The sequence below is a fragment of the Hypomesus transpacificus genome, chromosome 6 (genome assembly GCF_021917145.1).
Source record: "Hypomesus transpacificus isolate Combined female chromosome 6, fHypTra1, whole genome shotgun sequence".
NCBI classification, from domain to species: domain Eukaryota; kingdom Metazoa; phylum Chordata; class Actinopteri; order Osmeriformes; family Osmeridae; genus Hypomesus; species Hypomesus transpacificus.
Genome location: NC_061065.1, coordinates 2568250 through 2582594, shown reverse-complemented (window position 1 = coordinate 2582594; position 14345 = coordinate 2568250). Strand labels below are relative to the sequence as shown.

The 14345-nt window shown below is 43.1% G+C and overlaps 1 protein-coding gene across 3 annotated transcripts in view; it reads left to right on the top strand.

Moving 5' to 3' along the window:
- The window catches only part of sytl3 (synaptotagmin-like 3), a 44190-nt gene that overhangs the window by 29270 nt on the left and 575 nt on the right, over positions 1-14345 (top strand). For 2 of the 3 annotated variants that reach the window (XM_047021058.1, XM_047021059.1), the window contains exons 2-15: positions 6357-6814; positions 7088-7303; positions 7528-7610; positions 9686-9737; positions 9857-9923; positions 10027-10099; positions 10615-10724; positions 10944-11054; positions 11281-11450; positions 11552-11654; positions 11980-12150; positions 12309-12414; positions 12513-12618; positions 13753-13958. In XM_047021058.1, coding sequence (XP_046877014.1) covers positions 6717-6814; positions 7088-7303; positions 7528-7610; positions 9686-9737; positions 9857-9923; positions 10027-10099; positions 10615-10724; positions 10944-11054; positions 11281-11450; positions 11552-11654; positions 11980-12150; positions 12309-12414; positions 12513-12618; positions 13753-13958 — 1672 coding nt within the window. In that variant the 5' untranslated portion in view covers positions 6357-6716. Of the gene's footprint in view, positions 1-6163; positions 6815-7087; positions 7304-7527; positions 7611-9685; positions 9738-9856; positions 9924-10026; positions 10100-10614; positions 10725-10943; positions 11055-11280; positions 11451-11551; positions 11655-11979; positions 12151-12308; positions 12415-12512; positions 12619-13752; positions 13959-14345 lie in introns of those variants that run through there. The other variant, XM_047021060.1, reaches the window with a different exon arrangement.

Sequence of the window (14345 nt, the reverse complement as noted above, 5' to 3'; positions counted from 1 at the left end):
ATCATATACGTTTGTCTCACCTGTAATGAAGTGAGTACTGCAGATCTTCGAATTTGCTGTTGGTAACCAACAACTTCTCTTCACCGCAGCAATCCAGTCATCCCGTTGACCCATTTCTTTAGGAAATCTAAACATTTTGATCGTGGACAACTTGTTCGTCCCCGATCTCAGCGAACAGCCGACAACGCAGCAACAAGATCCAAAAGACATCGTTGTGTTTAAATACATAAATAATTACGACAGTAACTTACTCCCTACGCTTTTAAACTTGCTGACTTCAATAATACAATCATTCGCGCGTCTGAAACCGGAAGCTTTCTAGGGCCAAACTTCACAAATACAAATTCTAGAATGTTCATCAAAAAAGGTCTATAGACCTCTTGTCCAGCCAGATCACGCCTACTCTGACGATGTCAGACAAATAAAAACTACTGTAGAGTGACAAGAAGTGTTGTATTTACGAGTGAAGATCAGATCTGGTGATTGGATGTCGGTTTTGCACATATTAAATCATCAAAATGCTTAACTGTCCCACTTTACCTGATGTCCCACATTACCTGAACTCACCCTACATGACGTTAAGGTTGTGAAAATTGTGCCAAAGTTTTGCTTTTTGTGTGTTAACAATTGTGAAAAACTGTAATACAAAAAAGATGCATGGCGCAAGGTTTGCCGAAGTTGTGGGTGCTTGTACTTTCAAATTCAGTTTAGTCACATTACGTAACTTCGTTCTGTGGTAACTAGCTAGCTAGCTGGAACTCCCTATCGTATCGACAGATTAGCAGAGACTGGGGAATATAGTAAAACGTTTTTTACACATGTCAACGTGTATGACTTTTAAACAGTTTTGAATTTTGTAAACAAGTTGTATTTTGATCGATTTTGCAACTACGTAAACCCAAGTCTGCACACTTGGCCATGACAACTACAACACTGACTTTAGAGAACTACATTCTACATTAATCTGTTTGAAACGCCCCCGAGCGTGGTGAACTGTGGGACGGCGAGCGATGGCAAGCGATTCGCGTCGCTGCAGTGGACACGCACTGCAACAGACGTGGTCTTGCAAGTTCCGTCAGAGGCACTGTCCGCTCCGACCAGGAGTCGAACTTACCAATTACCACCTCTCACTAGCTAGCTGAAATAGCCACACTTGATCATGTAGGCCTACTGTAAATTATTAAAAACCAGGGAGAGGAATGCCAGAGATTATCTGAGTAAAGGAGGCGCTTGTGGTTGGCAAAGCTCAACCAAGATCTACAGGGAAAAATCTGGACAACATCCGTATTTGTTCGGCACGTTTCTTGTCAGGTATTGTGAAATGTTTATTTCAGCAGCTCATAACAAATTTTCTATTGTAATGATAATATTTTTAATAGTAAACAGTAAAAACAATTACTGCTTTTATTATTTGACTATAAAGCTGACATTGACATAATATAATTCATATCAAACTACTGCACGTGTGTGGGTTCGGCGAGAAAACCAAGTAGTTAACAATATCGGGATATCCAACTGAAGGCAGAATCACCGGGTCGTCACGGATCCACGTCGAGGGAGCTAACTGGTAGGGATCTGCACCGCCAATAAATCCTAATTTCTCAAAATATCGACCCTTTTCTTGTGGTCCAAGTCCTTCCCTATATGCCTTTGGATCTTGGACGCGTTTTGATGACCATTTCGGTCGTTTAGACATGGCTACAGTTGTACCAAAGAGTATAGAATATACGTTCTTTGGTTGTACTCCGTTCAGTTGTTTACACCGAGTGCCTCCAATATGGCCGCGCATCCGGGTTACCGCCCAGAACGTGACGTCGGTGAAAACCCTCTATACGTCGCCGCTATCAAAGTTCCCTCACGTACTACGTCTCCACGTCGCCGCCATCACCCCCATTGCGAACCAATGATAAAAAGGCTGAGACTACACGCACATTGTGGGCAAAGCTAGTATACATTAGGTGCGTTCGACATTACCCGACTTCATGCGGCGCCGCAGCCGGCTGCAGGCAGCTGACTTGAAACAATGAATTCTGGTTAGACTTTTTGTCCGACTTGAGACGGCGCCAAGGATACGTCACTGTGACGTCGCCATCAAAGTACCGTGAGATCGATTCGAGAACTGCCGGCTGTGTAGCCGAGCGCATTTTCTCAAGAGCAACTGCATGGGTTCAACTGATGACACAGCTATTTCATGATTGGCCAGACTCACACAGGACAACTTTGACGCGTGTTTTGTAATATTCGGACGCCTTCAGTTTCGCCAACGCTCAAAAAAGTTTAATTGAATAAAAAATGTGTTGAAGAAAAGGTTTTAGTCAGCCTCTTCACTAACGGAAAGACCAAGTAAAATTATAAATAAAGTGAAGTAAGCAAATAGCGCTTGATCGGCCATGACTAACATCAACGCAGCAAACCACGAGAAGCTGGAATGCACATAGCCGTTTTCAACTCCTCCCCGACTGCAAGCGGCTACTCTCGCCGGTCGTTTCATGCAGCCGCAGTCCATGTCGAACGCACTTTATTGTATGTTGTTCGGGTGTGTGAGGGCACTTGTCACCCCCCATAAACCTGCCACCTCTGACATCCAAAGCGCCACCACTACCAACCACGCCAACGAAAAGCTAGCAATCCATCGACGCGGGTGGTCTGTTACATACCCGAGGAGTTAGTTTCACCGATACACACCGGCTACATCTATGAACTACTTGTTCTGAGCAGGTGTTGTCAGTGAACAGGCTGTAAAACTGTTGGTTAAGTTACAGACACACTGATGTTAATTATCTGGGAAACATTTTCTAACAGCAGTCAAGTTGTCATTGTTTGTGTCAAACAAGTTGTGAATTTGTTGTAACATTAAAACAGGAGATCATGACTGCTTAAAGTGATGCTCGAGCTCCATTGGTTTGCTCTGGTGAACGAAACTTTCAGAAGACGTTGTAGCAGCATTACGTGAAAAATTACAGGATATGCTTTTTTTCCATTGGTTGTTGCATTAAATCTTAGCTGCTATTTTCCAATTGGCTATTGTGTAGACCCTTTTTTTTTTTGGATAAGTGGCAGGCTCGACTAAGAACTCCAGGGGAGACGTGATGATTCCTGCCGGTAAGGATGGTCGATACCAATAATTTTCTTTTTGATCCGATACCAAGTAGGCTACTTTCTAGACCAGTATCGTCGATATCGATATTTCTATGAAATATTTTTGTTTGAGTAATTTTATAATGCATTCTGAAAGCCATCGTTATTAATATTAAATAAACCGCAATAGACATTACGTGTCTGTGTTGCCTCCTCTGCTCGCGTCAACTGTACTTCGTCATGCTCTTTAGGGTGTTTAGCTTTTAGATATTTGTGATATTGCCACAATGGCGTATTGTTTTTTGACAAATGTCACAAGCTTCATCGTTTAGATTATGCTTCTTTTTCTTTCAGTCATGACCGCAGCAATGCACTCGAATCTGCGCTGTGTGTGCTTTCACTGAGTGAGAGTGAGAGAGCGCGGCACGCTGCCGCTGCTGAACCAAGCCCCCACCCCTCGCCCCTCAGCTTGAAGCAATGGCCCCGGTGGATGTAGGTGGTATTGCATGTACGGTTAGGTTTCCGACTCTTCCGGTCGTTTTTATTCTATTAACTCCATTCAACATTTACAAAACTATCTCCCCCAATAATTGTTGTTTGATTCTCGAACCTGGCTCATACTACTAGCTTTTTCATAGAATATTTTTTTTGTAATTTTTTTTTTGTTGTAAAGTTTGAAACCAATCCGAAATGGGTAAACTAGCAACCCATTTATTTGCTTAGTCAATGAAAGTTGCCTGCAAATGTGCTCGCGGATACTAACAGGGCACGAACACAAAAGTTCACATTGGCCGATTGCCGATTTGCATGAGCTCTCGGAGCTAGGGAAAAAAAGAGCCACTGTTTAAAGCTAGACAGGAAGACACGGAAGTGGAAAGATGGCCGCGTCCAGTCTCGCGCTTTCAGTTGCCTCACTGGGCCACTGAGCACTTTTCATAGAAATGAATGGGGACACCATCTTGGAAGACAAAAGTAGCTTACTCTAGTTATATTAACTCTATGTGCTGAACTCATGATAAGCACAGACAAAGCGGAAGGAAAAATAGTTCCCACTGACTTTCTTATTTAAGTACATTTCTATACTATACGGCCTACTACTATTGTAAAAATATTCTAAAATCACTTGGTTAAAAGAAATCCGAGGTAGGATTGACATTTCAAATTGAGAATTTATTCTTTTGATACAATGCCAGTATTGAAAATATCGATACTTTAGGATCGATCCACCCATCCATACATGCCGGTTCCATAGTGAGAGTGGTGCGGCCAGAGGAATTTTGGTTGGGTGCTGCGGCATATTAAATATATTATAAATATTTTTTTCTGCGTGAGAAATACAATGTGTGGTGGGTGGGCGTGACAAAAGACCGAAATGAGTGACTGTCACGCTCAATGCGTGACACTTGAGAGCCCTGCTTATGGATTTAGGTTAGTTTTGCAATTGTAGACTACTGTTAACAACTAGGCCTATATAGCCATGATGATTATTCTCGGATCATTTAGATTGAGATAGGCCTATGCCTGATGCTTAAACATTTGAAATCACAAACTAGGCTATGTAGCCATACGTTTAACGTGGCGTGTATCAAATCATTGTTCATCATTGTTTAAGTAAGTAAGTAAGACTTTATTTATATAGCACTTTTCATACAAAAATTGCAGCTCAAAGTGCTTTACATAAAATCAACAAAATCAATAATACAAGTGTTGATCTAACTAGCCGCACTCTATCTGCGGTCTCTCAAATCTGTCTTATATCCGAGCTGCCACTTGCAGTTTCTGCACAAACACATACACAAACATGACAAGGGGGTAGACAGGACGGGAATACATTTTCAGCATAACATGAGGAGAGAGGAGAAAAAAAAGGCAACCCCCAGACTATGCTCCTAGAGGAGTACCGTGTGGGAACAGGCAAAAAACACCTCGGCACATAAGCACATACATTGTACAACATTACAGAACCACATGACTTGCAACGGGGAGGGGGGGATGGGTCTGGACCTGCAGCCATATAGGCGCTGGTCACAGACCCACCAGCCCCACCGGGGGAACAAGCAGGCGAAGGCGTTGGATGGGGGAAGGGGTGTGTATGAGTGTGCCTGGGTTGGCGCCTTCGCCGAGGCCACAATCAGTCAGATTCTCAGTTTGCAGATAGTATTGCCATGGAGACATCCTTGGTCATGACCCAAGACAGAGACGCAATCCACAGGTGAAAGTTAGTGTATGAGTAGGCCTGGGTTGTCACTATCGCCTACGCCACAATTAGACAGTTCTCAGTTCTCAGATTGTATTGCGAATATAGAAGCCAAGCAGGGAAGTTCAGGGGAGGAGAGGGAGAAAATGCGACCGCCTTCGTCGAGAGCCAAAGAAAGCTTTAAAGCGTTAGGCTAAATGTTGTAGCCTATGTAGGCTCCTTAAGTTGATTTTCTATCAATGTTGAACATATTGAACTGATGAGAATAAGAACATGAGAATATACGTGGTAAATTATCGTTTTCCCTTTAGGTCAGTGTTACAGGAAGGTCTCGTTAAGCACCAAGTCACGCTAAGCCTGACAGTTAGCCTGATCCTGACCAGACTAGTTTCGCAGCCTAAGTTGCCATAGTAATCGAGTTCGAACTACGTTGAGCTAGCTTTATGGAACCGAATGAACTAGAAATGAGTCAGACTAACTGACATAAGTCTGGCTTATTCGGTAAACTCGCTTTATGGAACAGGCCTCAGGCCTCTACAGTGAAGCCAAATTACATTTCACCCTAGCTGTCAGCTCTGGCCCACAGCAGGTCTGGATAATAGCAGAGACGGCCCTTTATCTGGCCTCACAGGGTGGCCTCCAGACTCTGATAAGGACGCTTCCTCTTTCTCTTCATCTCCCATCCTCTCAAACAAAAATACATTCACTGGGTTTAAAAAAAGAGCTAAAAAACGATACATCCATCAATAATGCAAGGGTTTGGCATTTGGTGTCCTCTGACGCATTTCTGCAACTGAAGCAGAAGCACAAGCAACCTGCAGGGTGGGGGAAGCAGGAGGGGCTGTGCGGCTGTGGCTGGGGGGGGATGAACGGGGGTTGTTTTACTATTCAGAGTAAAGGCTGGTGATGCTGGTGTGGGAGAGGATGCTGAGGGCACCATAAATGGGCTGGAGGCGGGGCAGCATGACTGATCTATGTAACCCACAGTAAGAAGACGACAGTGACAGGACCTTAGAGCTTAGGCATCAGGCCTGTGACGTGCTGAACTTGTAGGGCTTCAAACCTTTCTGTCTCTCGTCAGGGCCAGAGCACAACAGTTCTCCAGTGACCAAACGTCGGATCTTCTCTGGTCACAGGAAACATCACCTCAGGGCTTTCACAGGAGAGGAGAGGATCTCTATGGCAACCAAGTCGGCCTCTTGAACAGCTCTTTTTGAACAGCTCCGTCCAGGAAGAAACATCCGGAACAATCGATATCCGGTTGCGGCGGTACTGTGAGGATAGTGACCTGGTGTATGGGATATTGATCCCAGTTTATATCAGTCGGCTTTGACTGAAGACTCTGACGACAGTCCTCTTCTAGAAGGATTTTGTATCACAGATACAAAAGAGGGCAGAAGAAGACAACAAGATAAATAGTATCTATGAGAGAGAAACACCAATGGATCTGAGCATGCTCCAAGCCCTGGAGAGAGAGAAGGTGCTGGAGGTTCTTCAGAGGGACAAACTTCTGCGGAGCAGAGAGGAGGACAGAATCAGGTAAACAGCACCTGTGCGCAATGCCTCATATCTTGATGAGGGGCTGTTCTGTGTAGAGACTTTTGAAAACACTGAATAATCATAACCCCTGACAGTGAACATTGTATTTTAGACTTTTAAATATTTGCATCACACAGTAGTGTCTGCTTTGTAGAGTATGACACAAATGCCCTGAACTAGTGACTTGACGACACTGACAGAGATGAGGAGCTTTCTTAGTCTGGTAGTTAAAAAGCCCCTCTGTGATTTGCTACCTACTTCCTATGTTCCCAGGAGACTGAAGTCGGAGCTCCAGGATATCAAAAGGAAGGGTGCCAAGAGCTTCTCCAGGCAGTACAGTGAGAAGACCTGCGCCCGCTGCCAAAGGCCCCTGGGAAAGTTCTGGAACTCAGGTTCTGTGTGCCGAGGCTGCAGCCACCGAATCTGCAGCAAGTGCCGTGTGGGCGGGTCAGCCATGGATTGGAAGTGTACCGTCTGCCACGCCTACAGGTGAGCTCTGGGGGGAGACGAGCCAGGAACTCAACATGGCTGTCTAGCCCAAATGAGGTCGTCTCCCAAAGAGATTGTGTGGCACACGTTATATACTCAGTAAATTCAGACTCCAGCGATGTTCTAATGATGGAAGGGTAGGAATTACTTTGCCTTCTGATAAATGGGGTACTCATCTTGAATCCTGGTGGATGCTTGTGCAAGATCTTTTTCATTGAATACAGGTCTGCTCCTCACAGGGAAGTCAAGATAAGGTCTGGTGAGTGGTTCCTGGAGGAGAGGGCAAAGAAATATCCAGCTGAACCAGGTTTGTTTCACTGTGTTTGCTCTGTGCATCAAGCCATTATTCACTATCCCCATCCATCTATAAACATAGCAGCATGGACCTTAGATCTGAGATCAGGGATAGGTATAGCGCCAGCTATAGAACATTTTACTTCAGATCTGGAAGTCGTAGGTTCAAATCTCCCTCGCTATGACAAACTGGTTAAAAGCGTCTTCACAGATCAGATACTTACAGCTTGACTAGTACTTGTGTAAAATTACATAAATTGATATCTGCCATGTGTAGAACAACAATACATGATTCAGTTTTTCACAATTGTTAACACACGTTTCTCAAAACAATAACAGCTTTCTCAAAACTGCACACACAAAACTGAAAACCTCACACAAAATGCTAAACCTGACACCCCCTTTGCAAGATGAATCTTTGTCATCAAATCTCTTAGTTTTTTTCAAATGCTTACACAGATTTCTTTTACTTGTCCTCTTTTTTTCAAAACTTAACATGCAAATCCAACAACTGCACACACAAAATGCAAAATGCCTCGCTTCTCTTGCTAAATGAAGCACTGCATTCAAAATATCACAAACACGGAGTTAGTGTAAGGCACTGATGAATTAGTGTGTCATTTTGATTGGTTGTGTTTTAAAAAGGAAATCAAGATGCTTCCTGTTAGAATTGTATGTGTTAAGTGGATAATTGTGTGTTGTGTTTTGCAAAAAGTATTTTATGAAATTGAAAACTGAGTCAAAGGCCCAAAATGTGCATATGGTTTTGCAGATTTGAGGTGTGGTTCTGTTGTTTGAGTTTCAGGAATTGTGTGAAAAGTAAAGGAATTTGTGTGTAAGCATTTGAAAAAAACTGTAAATGTTCACAAAATGGAACTTGTGTTTTCATTTGGCACACACAGCCATTGAGTACACATACCTAAGCATGTGCAAAGTGCAAAATTGAAAACACAATTATAGAAATGGAACACACCATATGAATTCTGGAGAATGAACCATTTCTCCTTTTGTAAAATGTCTCAGTGTAAGCATACTTTTCATAAAACATAAAACAGCACACAAATATGCAGCAAAAAAAGTTTTATTTTGGTACACACAGAGTACAGTGTGTACCAAAACAGTACAGTACTGTAAACCTGCCAGCTCAATTTTGTACCTGTTCTCCATCCTGACGGTTCTAATGATGGCAGCAACTGTGAAGCGGTTGAGATTTGGTTGGACCCTCTGGCCAGCCTCTTTCATGCTCAAACCATGGTTGAGCACATGGTCTACCACAGTGGCCCAAATCTCATCAGAGACAACCGTTCTCCTTCTTTCTCCTCCTCCTCCTTCTTCTTCTCCTTGTCCTCCTCTTCCTCCTTGTCCTCCTCCTTGTCCTCCTCTTCATCCTTGTCCTCCTACTCATCCTCCTCCTCTTCATTCTCTCTGTCCTCTTACTCCTCTACCTGCTACTATTCCTTCCCCTTGTCCCCCTCTTTCTTGTCTTCCTCTTCCTCCTCTCACTCTCACCCCTTTCCCTCTCTGGTTGTCGATCTCTTCAAAGTTCTCCATTGTTCACCAAACAAAACAGAGGCTCAAGGCACTTTTATGCTGCAGTCCTGATTGAAAATTGCTCAACAGACCTGAAAGTGTAGAGATTTGAATATTTGCTTGTTGTAGGTTGATGCTCTGAGATTTTACTTGAGAAGTGTGTGCAACAACTGAACATTGTGTGTATTGTTTTGACAACAAGGTGATGTGTAATTGACATCAGAGTGTAAAGAAGGAAAGTCAGAGTCTAATGCAGATCAGAGAGTGTGAAGTAGTGCCAAATTGGGTTGAGCGATTGGTACATGAAGTGAAGAGTGCAAATTGTGCCGAATTTGTGCTTTTTGTGTGTTAACAACTGAGAAAACTGTAATAGGGTTGAATTTCGCTCACAGCATAACACTTCAATCCATGGTGTTGCTGCTATAAAACAGTTTGACTGAATAATACATTACTGCTGTCTGTGGGAACACTGCTCACAAGCTTTCAGAGCAGTAATATTTTATAGTGTATTGGTAAAGCAGGCGGTTTTGTCAACAACTGTTCTCTTTTACATTACAGATAGACATGAGACTGTCGGGGAGAAACTACTCAAGTCTTATCAAAGGTTGAGGTGAGCTAACAGTCTTGGGAACTAGTCTCTTTTTATTTTATTTAATAAAAATGTTCACAGTCATGACCTATTTTAATTTAAATGAATTATTATTAAGTATTTTGTGTATCGTCTTTCAGTCACATTTCAGTTGTGCCACCAACCCCTCCACCCTATTATGACGGTCCATCTTTTAGCAGATATGGGGTAAGCGAAAACCAAATTCGAATTATTAACAGTTTTTGAAATATACAGCTCTTTTTTGTTTTATGATTTTTTATGATAGTGGTTATATGAATTCAATGTCTAGACGCTGAAGAACTCTAAACCCTTCACCAAGTCCATGGAAGACCTGATGGCTTCCTTCACAAGTCATATAAAAAGTATGTGATCCATTCTATTGATTTAGTGTTAAGCCATCTCAGACTTCAGACTAAACGTTAAGTCTCTAATGTCATGAGTGCCTTCTCTCTCCTAAGTGGTCAGAGAACTAAATTGCATTATAAGGCTAAATAGTGGTTAAAAAAGAGGAAGCAGATGCTCATTTCCTTTGAGCCAAGGGCATTATCATAATTGATTTATAGGAGAACACTGTATCTACCTCTAAGTCATCAGTGCTGAGGAAAGCACAGCTACTGCTTCGTTGATAAGATATCTCTCCTGATAAGCATGCAGCAGCAACAAGTCAAGTTTATTTATCCACATTTAAAAACAACAACCGTTGACCAAAGGGCTGTACAGTCAGAGTAACGAAAGCCATTAAACAACACAATATATTCACAAAACAAGTTTTAGCAGAAAAAAAAAGAAAGAAAGGCAATTGTCATATGCCTTATCAGTTATTAGGAGAGAGATTGTTTAATGACTAGAGCTGACTGCTTCTGGTTTTTCCCGGCAGAGATCTCCAAGTCTCAGACTGATGTGCGAGACTCGGGGCTCCAGGACCTTCTCACGGTGACCAGTCGGCGCCAGAGCTTCTCTGACACAGACATCAACAAAACCAACAAAGTACGATCCACCAATCAACCATGTCACCAGCAAAGCTACAAAATACAATTTAACATTTTGTCACACAGTACCACATAGCGTATTATAATGTATAGAAGCTTTGCGTTGCTTTAGGAATTAAGGAAGTACTTTTAAGTATTAGTAAGTTGAAGTGTAAGTAAATAAATCATAAACGTTGGTTACATATAGCACTTTGTTGATTAATTTCTCATCAAACAGTTAACCAAAGGCCCCAGTCTCCCCAGCCTGTTCAAGAAGAGCAAGGACAGTGATCTGTCAGGGCCAGAGGAGGACACGTCCCTGGGGTCAAAATACTCGGGCCAGAAAAGAGTACGTGCAATTGTGAAAATTATGGGATACGTTCATACTGTGCAATATTCACATCCTGTGACTTATGACAGGATTGAATCTCTGACAAGATTGTGTCAACCGCAACATGTGAAAAATGAAGAAAGTGCATTGCAAACACATGATAAAGACTATTAGGATGGAATTGTCATGCTTATGTTGGTGTCAGGGCGAGGGGTGTCCAGTAATGTGGGATGTGTGTCTGTAGGGAAGCACCAGCAGCACCAGCACAGACTGCAGTCTGTTTGAACATGCCCATGTGAGTGGAGACTTGGAGCTTGCCATCGCTTTCAACAACATCACTTCCTGCATAGAGATTACCGTGAGAGCGTGTAGAAACCTGACCTTCGGGGATATCAAGAGAAAGAAGTGTCATCCGTAAGCATGGGAACAAGACATTGACTACCATTTGAAATTGTAATTGAATTGTATAAGCTTTTAATAACATCCTTTTCCTGTACCATGGCCTGCATGCACAGGTATGTCAAGATCTACCTGTTACCTGACAAATCTCAGAGTAGCAAGATGAAGACAACCATCAAGAGGAACACCACAGATCCTGTTTATGATGAAGTTTTGCAGGTAAGGGAAGACAACAACTGAGCATAGCCCTGGTACTGATTGGGTGTAACCGGGCACATTACCATGGGGTCCCCAATCCACCAAGGGGCCCAAAGAAAAACGTTGAAATGTCCTCCTATCTTGTCACCCAAAGGATCACATTGGTTGTGCAACAGCAATGACTGTCTATTAAAAATGGTTTGCTGTGCAGCAGTAATTCTGATAAAGTATATCACATATCTTGGTCAATGTCATATGATCATATGACAGAATATGTCAATTCACTGTTGCACTATTCCTATGTACCTCCTTGTCATCCTGCCGTTCTCCTTTGTGCTTCAAACAGTGCCAGATAGAGCGCCCCCAGTTGTCTGGGAGGACACTGCAGGCATCTGTGTGGCACTCGGGTACTCTGAAGAAGAAGGTGTTTCTGGGAGAGGTCCTGATCCCTCTGGGGGGCTGGATGTTTGAGGACAGGGCTCATTCAAGCTCTGTCTGCTACCCCTTGTGCCCCAAGGTAAAACTGTGGAGATTGCAGGTGTTCTCCAAACACCTGTTGACCCTACAGTTACACCAGCTACTAACCGCTAGAAGAAAAGCGCTGTGCGTTTTGCTCAAGTGGATGTTTATCTGTTTTTTCTTTCTCAATTATTGTTTTGTCTCTCTCTTCAACAGCCTGAAGGTTCAGAAGGCTGCGTCCTAGAGCAGAGCCGGAGAGAAATGCTTGTCCGAATCAAGTTCAGCTCCTTGTCCCAGCCTTCCTGGGTTTGCAAAACAGATGGTATGATGGTCAACAGTCACGCTCTCTATGCAGTTTCACATACCAGCAGTAGGGGTCAGACCTGGTCTGCTGACCTTATGTTTCCTTGTTCCCCTCAGAGGATCAGATTGGACTACATGATGATGGTCAACTGACTGTTCTCATCACCGGTGCCAAAAACCTACCCACAAAAACAAACAGCAGCCAGAACACCTATGTGAAAGGGTAAATCATGAATGGGTTTCTGGGGTATGATAATGTCTGTGCTAGGTGTGTTGTGTGTATTTAGCTGTGTAGGATTCTGTTTACAGAAGATGTGCTCCTATTCAGTTAGAGTCAGGTTTGATATTGAGTGTGGGATTTATATGTGCTGTGTGTATTCATATGGAGTTTCTGTGTGTGAGAGGAATGAAGACACCATGTAATCAGTTGGTTGTATGTGAGTGTGAGAGAGAGCAAAAGGAACTGGTTGGCAGTTATCGGCGTTAACGTGCTGCATGAACGTGAGACTCTTACCGGGCGCAAAAAAAAATATTGCCGTTAATCTATTCTCAAAGTTGGGTTGGGAGCTGGGCCTATACTACGCAAGCTATGATGACTCACCTTGATATTTTAGCGCGGATGTATACCTAGCCGAATTTCACTGTAGGGGGCGAGAAGGAGTCTTCGAACCTGTGTGTATGCCTTGTGTATGAAATTATCATATCAAACATGACATGCTAACATGGATGCAGCTATGAAGCCGCCTGGTTTGCTTCAGGGGAAATTTATTTTTTAAGAAGCTTCCCAATGGAAACCTCGACAGGGTTGTTTGCACCTTGTGCTATGCGGAATTCGTTTACTGTAGGAGTTCTTCCAGTCTCAAATACCACCTAAACGCAAAGCATCCCTTAGCTAATGCGGAAGATGCCGGGCCAAGCACTGATGTAGTGCAGGGGAAGAGTCGTCGTCAAACTATGTTTGAGGGCAACCGAGGCAAGCCCGTCAGCACAGCTCTATCAGCCAAGCTAACTAATCTAATAAACAGTTAATAAAACACAAGCACATCTTATTGAACATAATTTATTTTCATCACCAATTATCATAGTAGATCAGATTTCTCAAGCAGTTTGTGATGCATTTTGGAAACAGGAGATGAGCCCCTGGTCTAATGCGTCCTGCACCTGGCTTGAGAAACCCGTTCTCAAATACTTACTTTTAGTCATTATTTGGGTAGCACACATATTCTTAATGCCTTTGGTGCCATATTAATCTAGAAAAACGCCAAGATTAAAGTGAGACTAATCTAGATTAAAAAAATGAATCTATGCCCACTACTAGTATTTATGTTTGGTGTTTGTGCGTGTGTGTGTGTGTCAGGTGCCTGGCCCTCCCTAGGTCCAGTGGCTTGCTCCAGAGGACACTTGTCATGAAGGTGAAGCCCAGAGCAGGGTGGTCTCATCAGCTGGTCTTCAGCCGAGTCACGCCCTCTGACCTCCTGGACTCCACCCTGCACATGGAACTCTGGGGCCAATCCCCCTTCAGCCTCCCTGACCGCCCAATAGGTGTGGTCAAAATAGAGCCAGGTAAACTAGTTACTGTCTGTTACTATCGTTAAAATGTAAAAGAAAATATCTTTTATTCAAGATGTGTATTTTTTAGCTTATCTAACAACAGTAAACACACTGAAATGCGAGGCGAACATCAATGGAAATTTAATAGTTAGGGAAGGTTCGTTTCACACAGATTACTTCAAGAACTAAGTCCTTTGACTCATGAGCTCCGGTTTTAGATGCACACCACATCACAGGAAGTGGTTTCACTTGATTGATAGCATGGTATTCAGGGCACGGATGTCAACACTTCCTTCCTATCTAGAAACACTCTCTGTCTCAGCTGTGTGAAAAACACAAAACAAAAGAATGCTTGTGAGGTGGAGGAGGGGGGGGGGAAGAGGGTGATGTCACTGACCT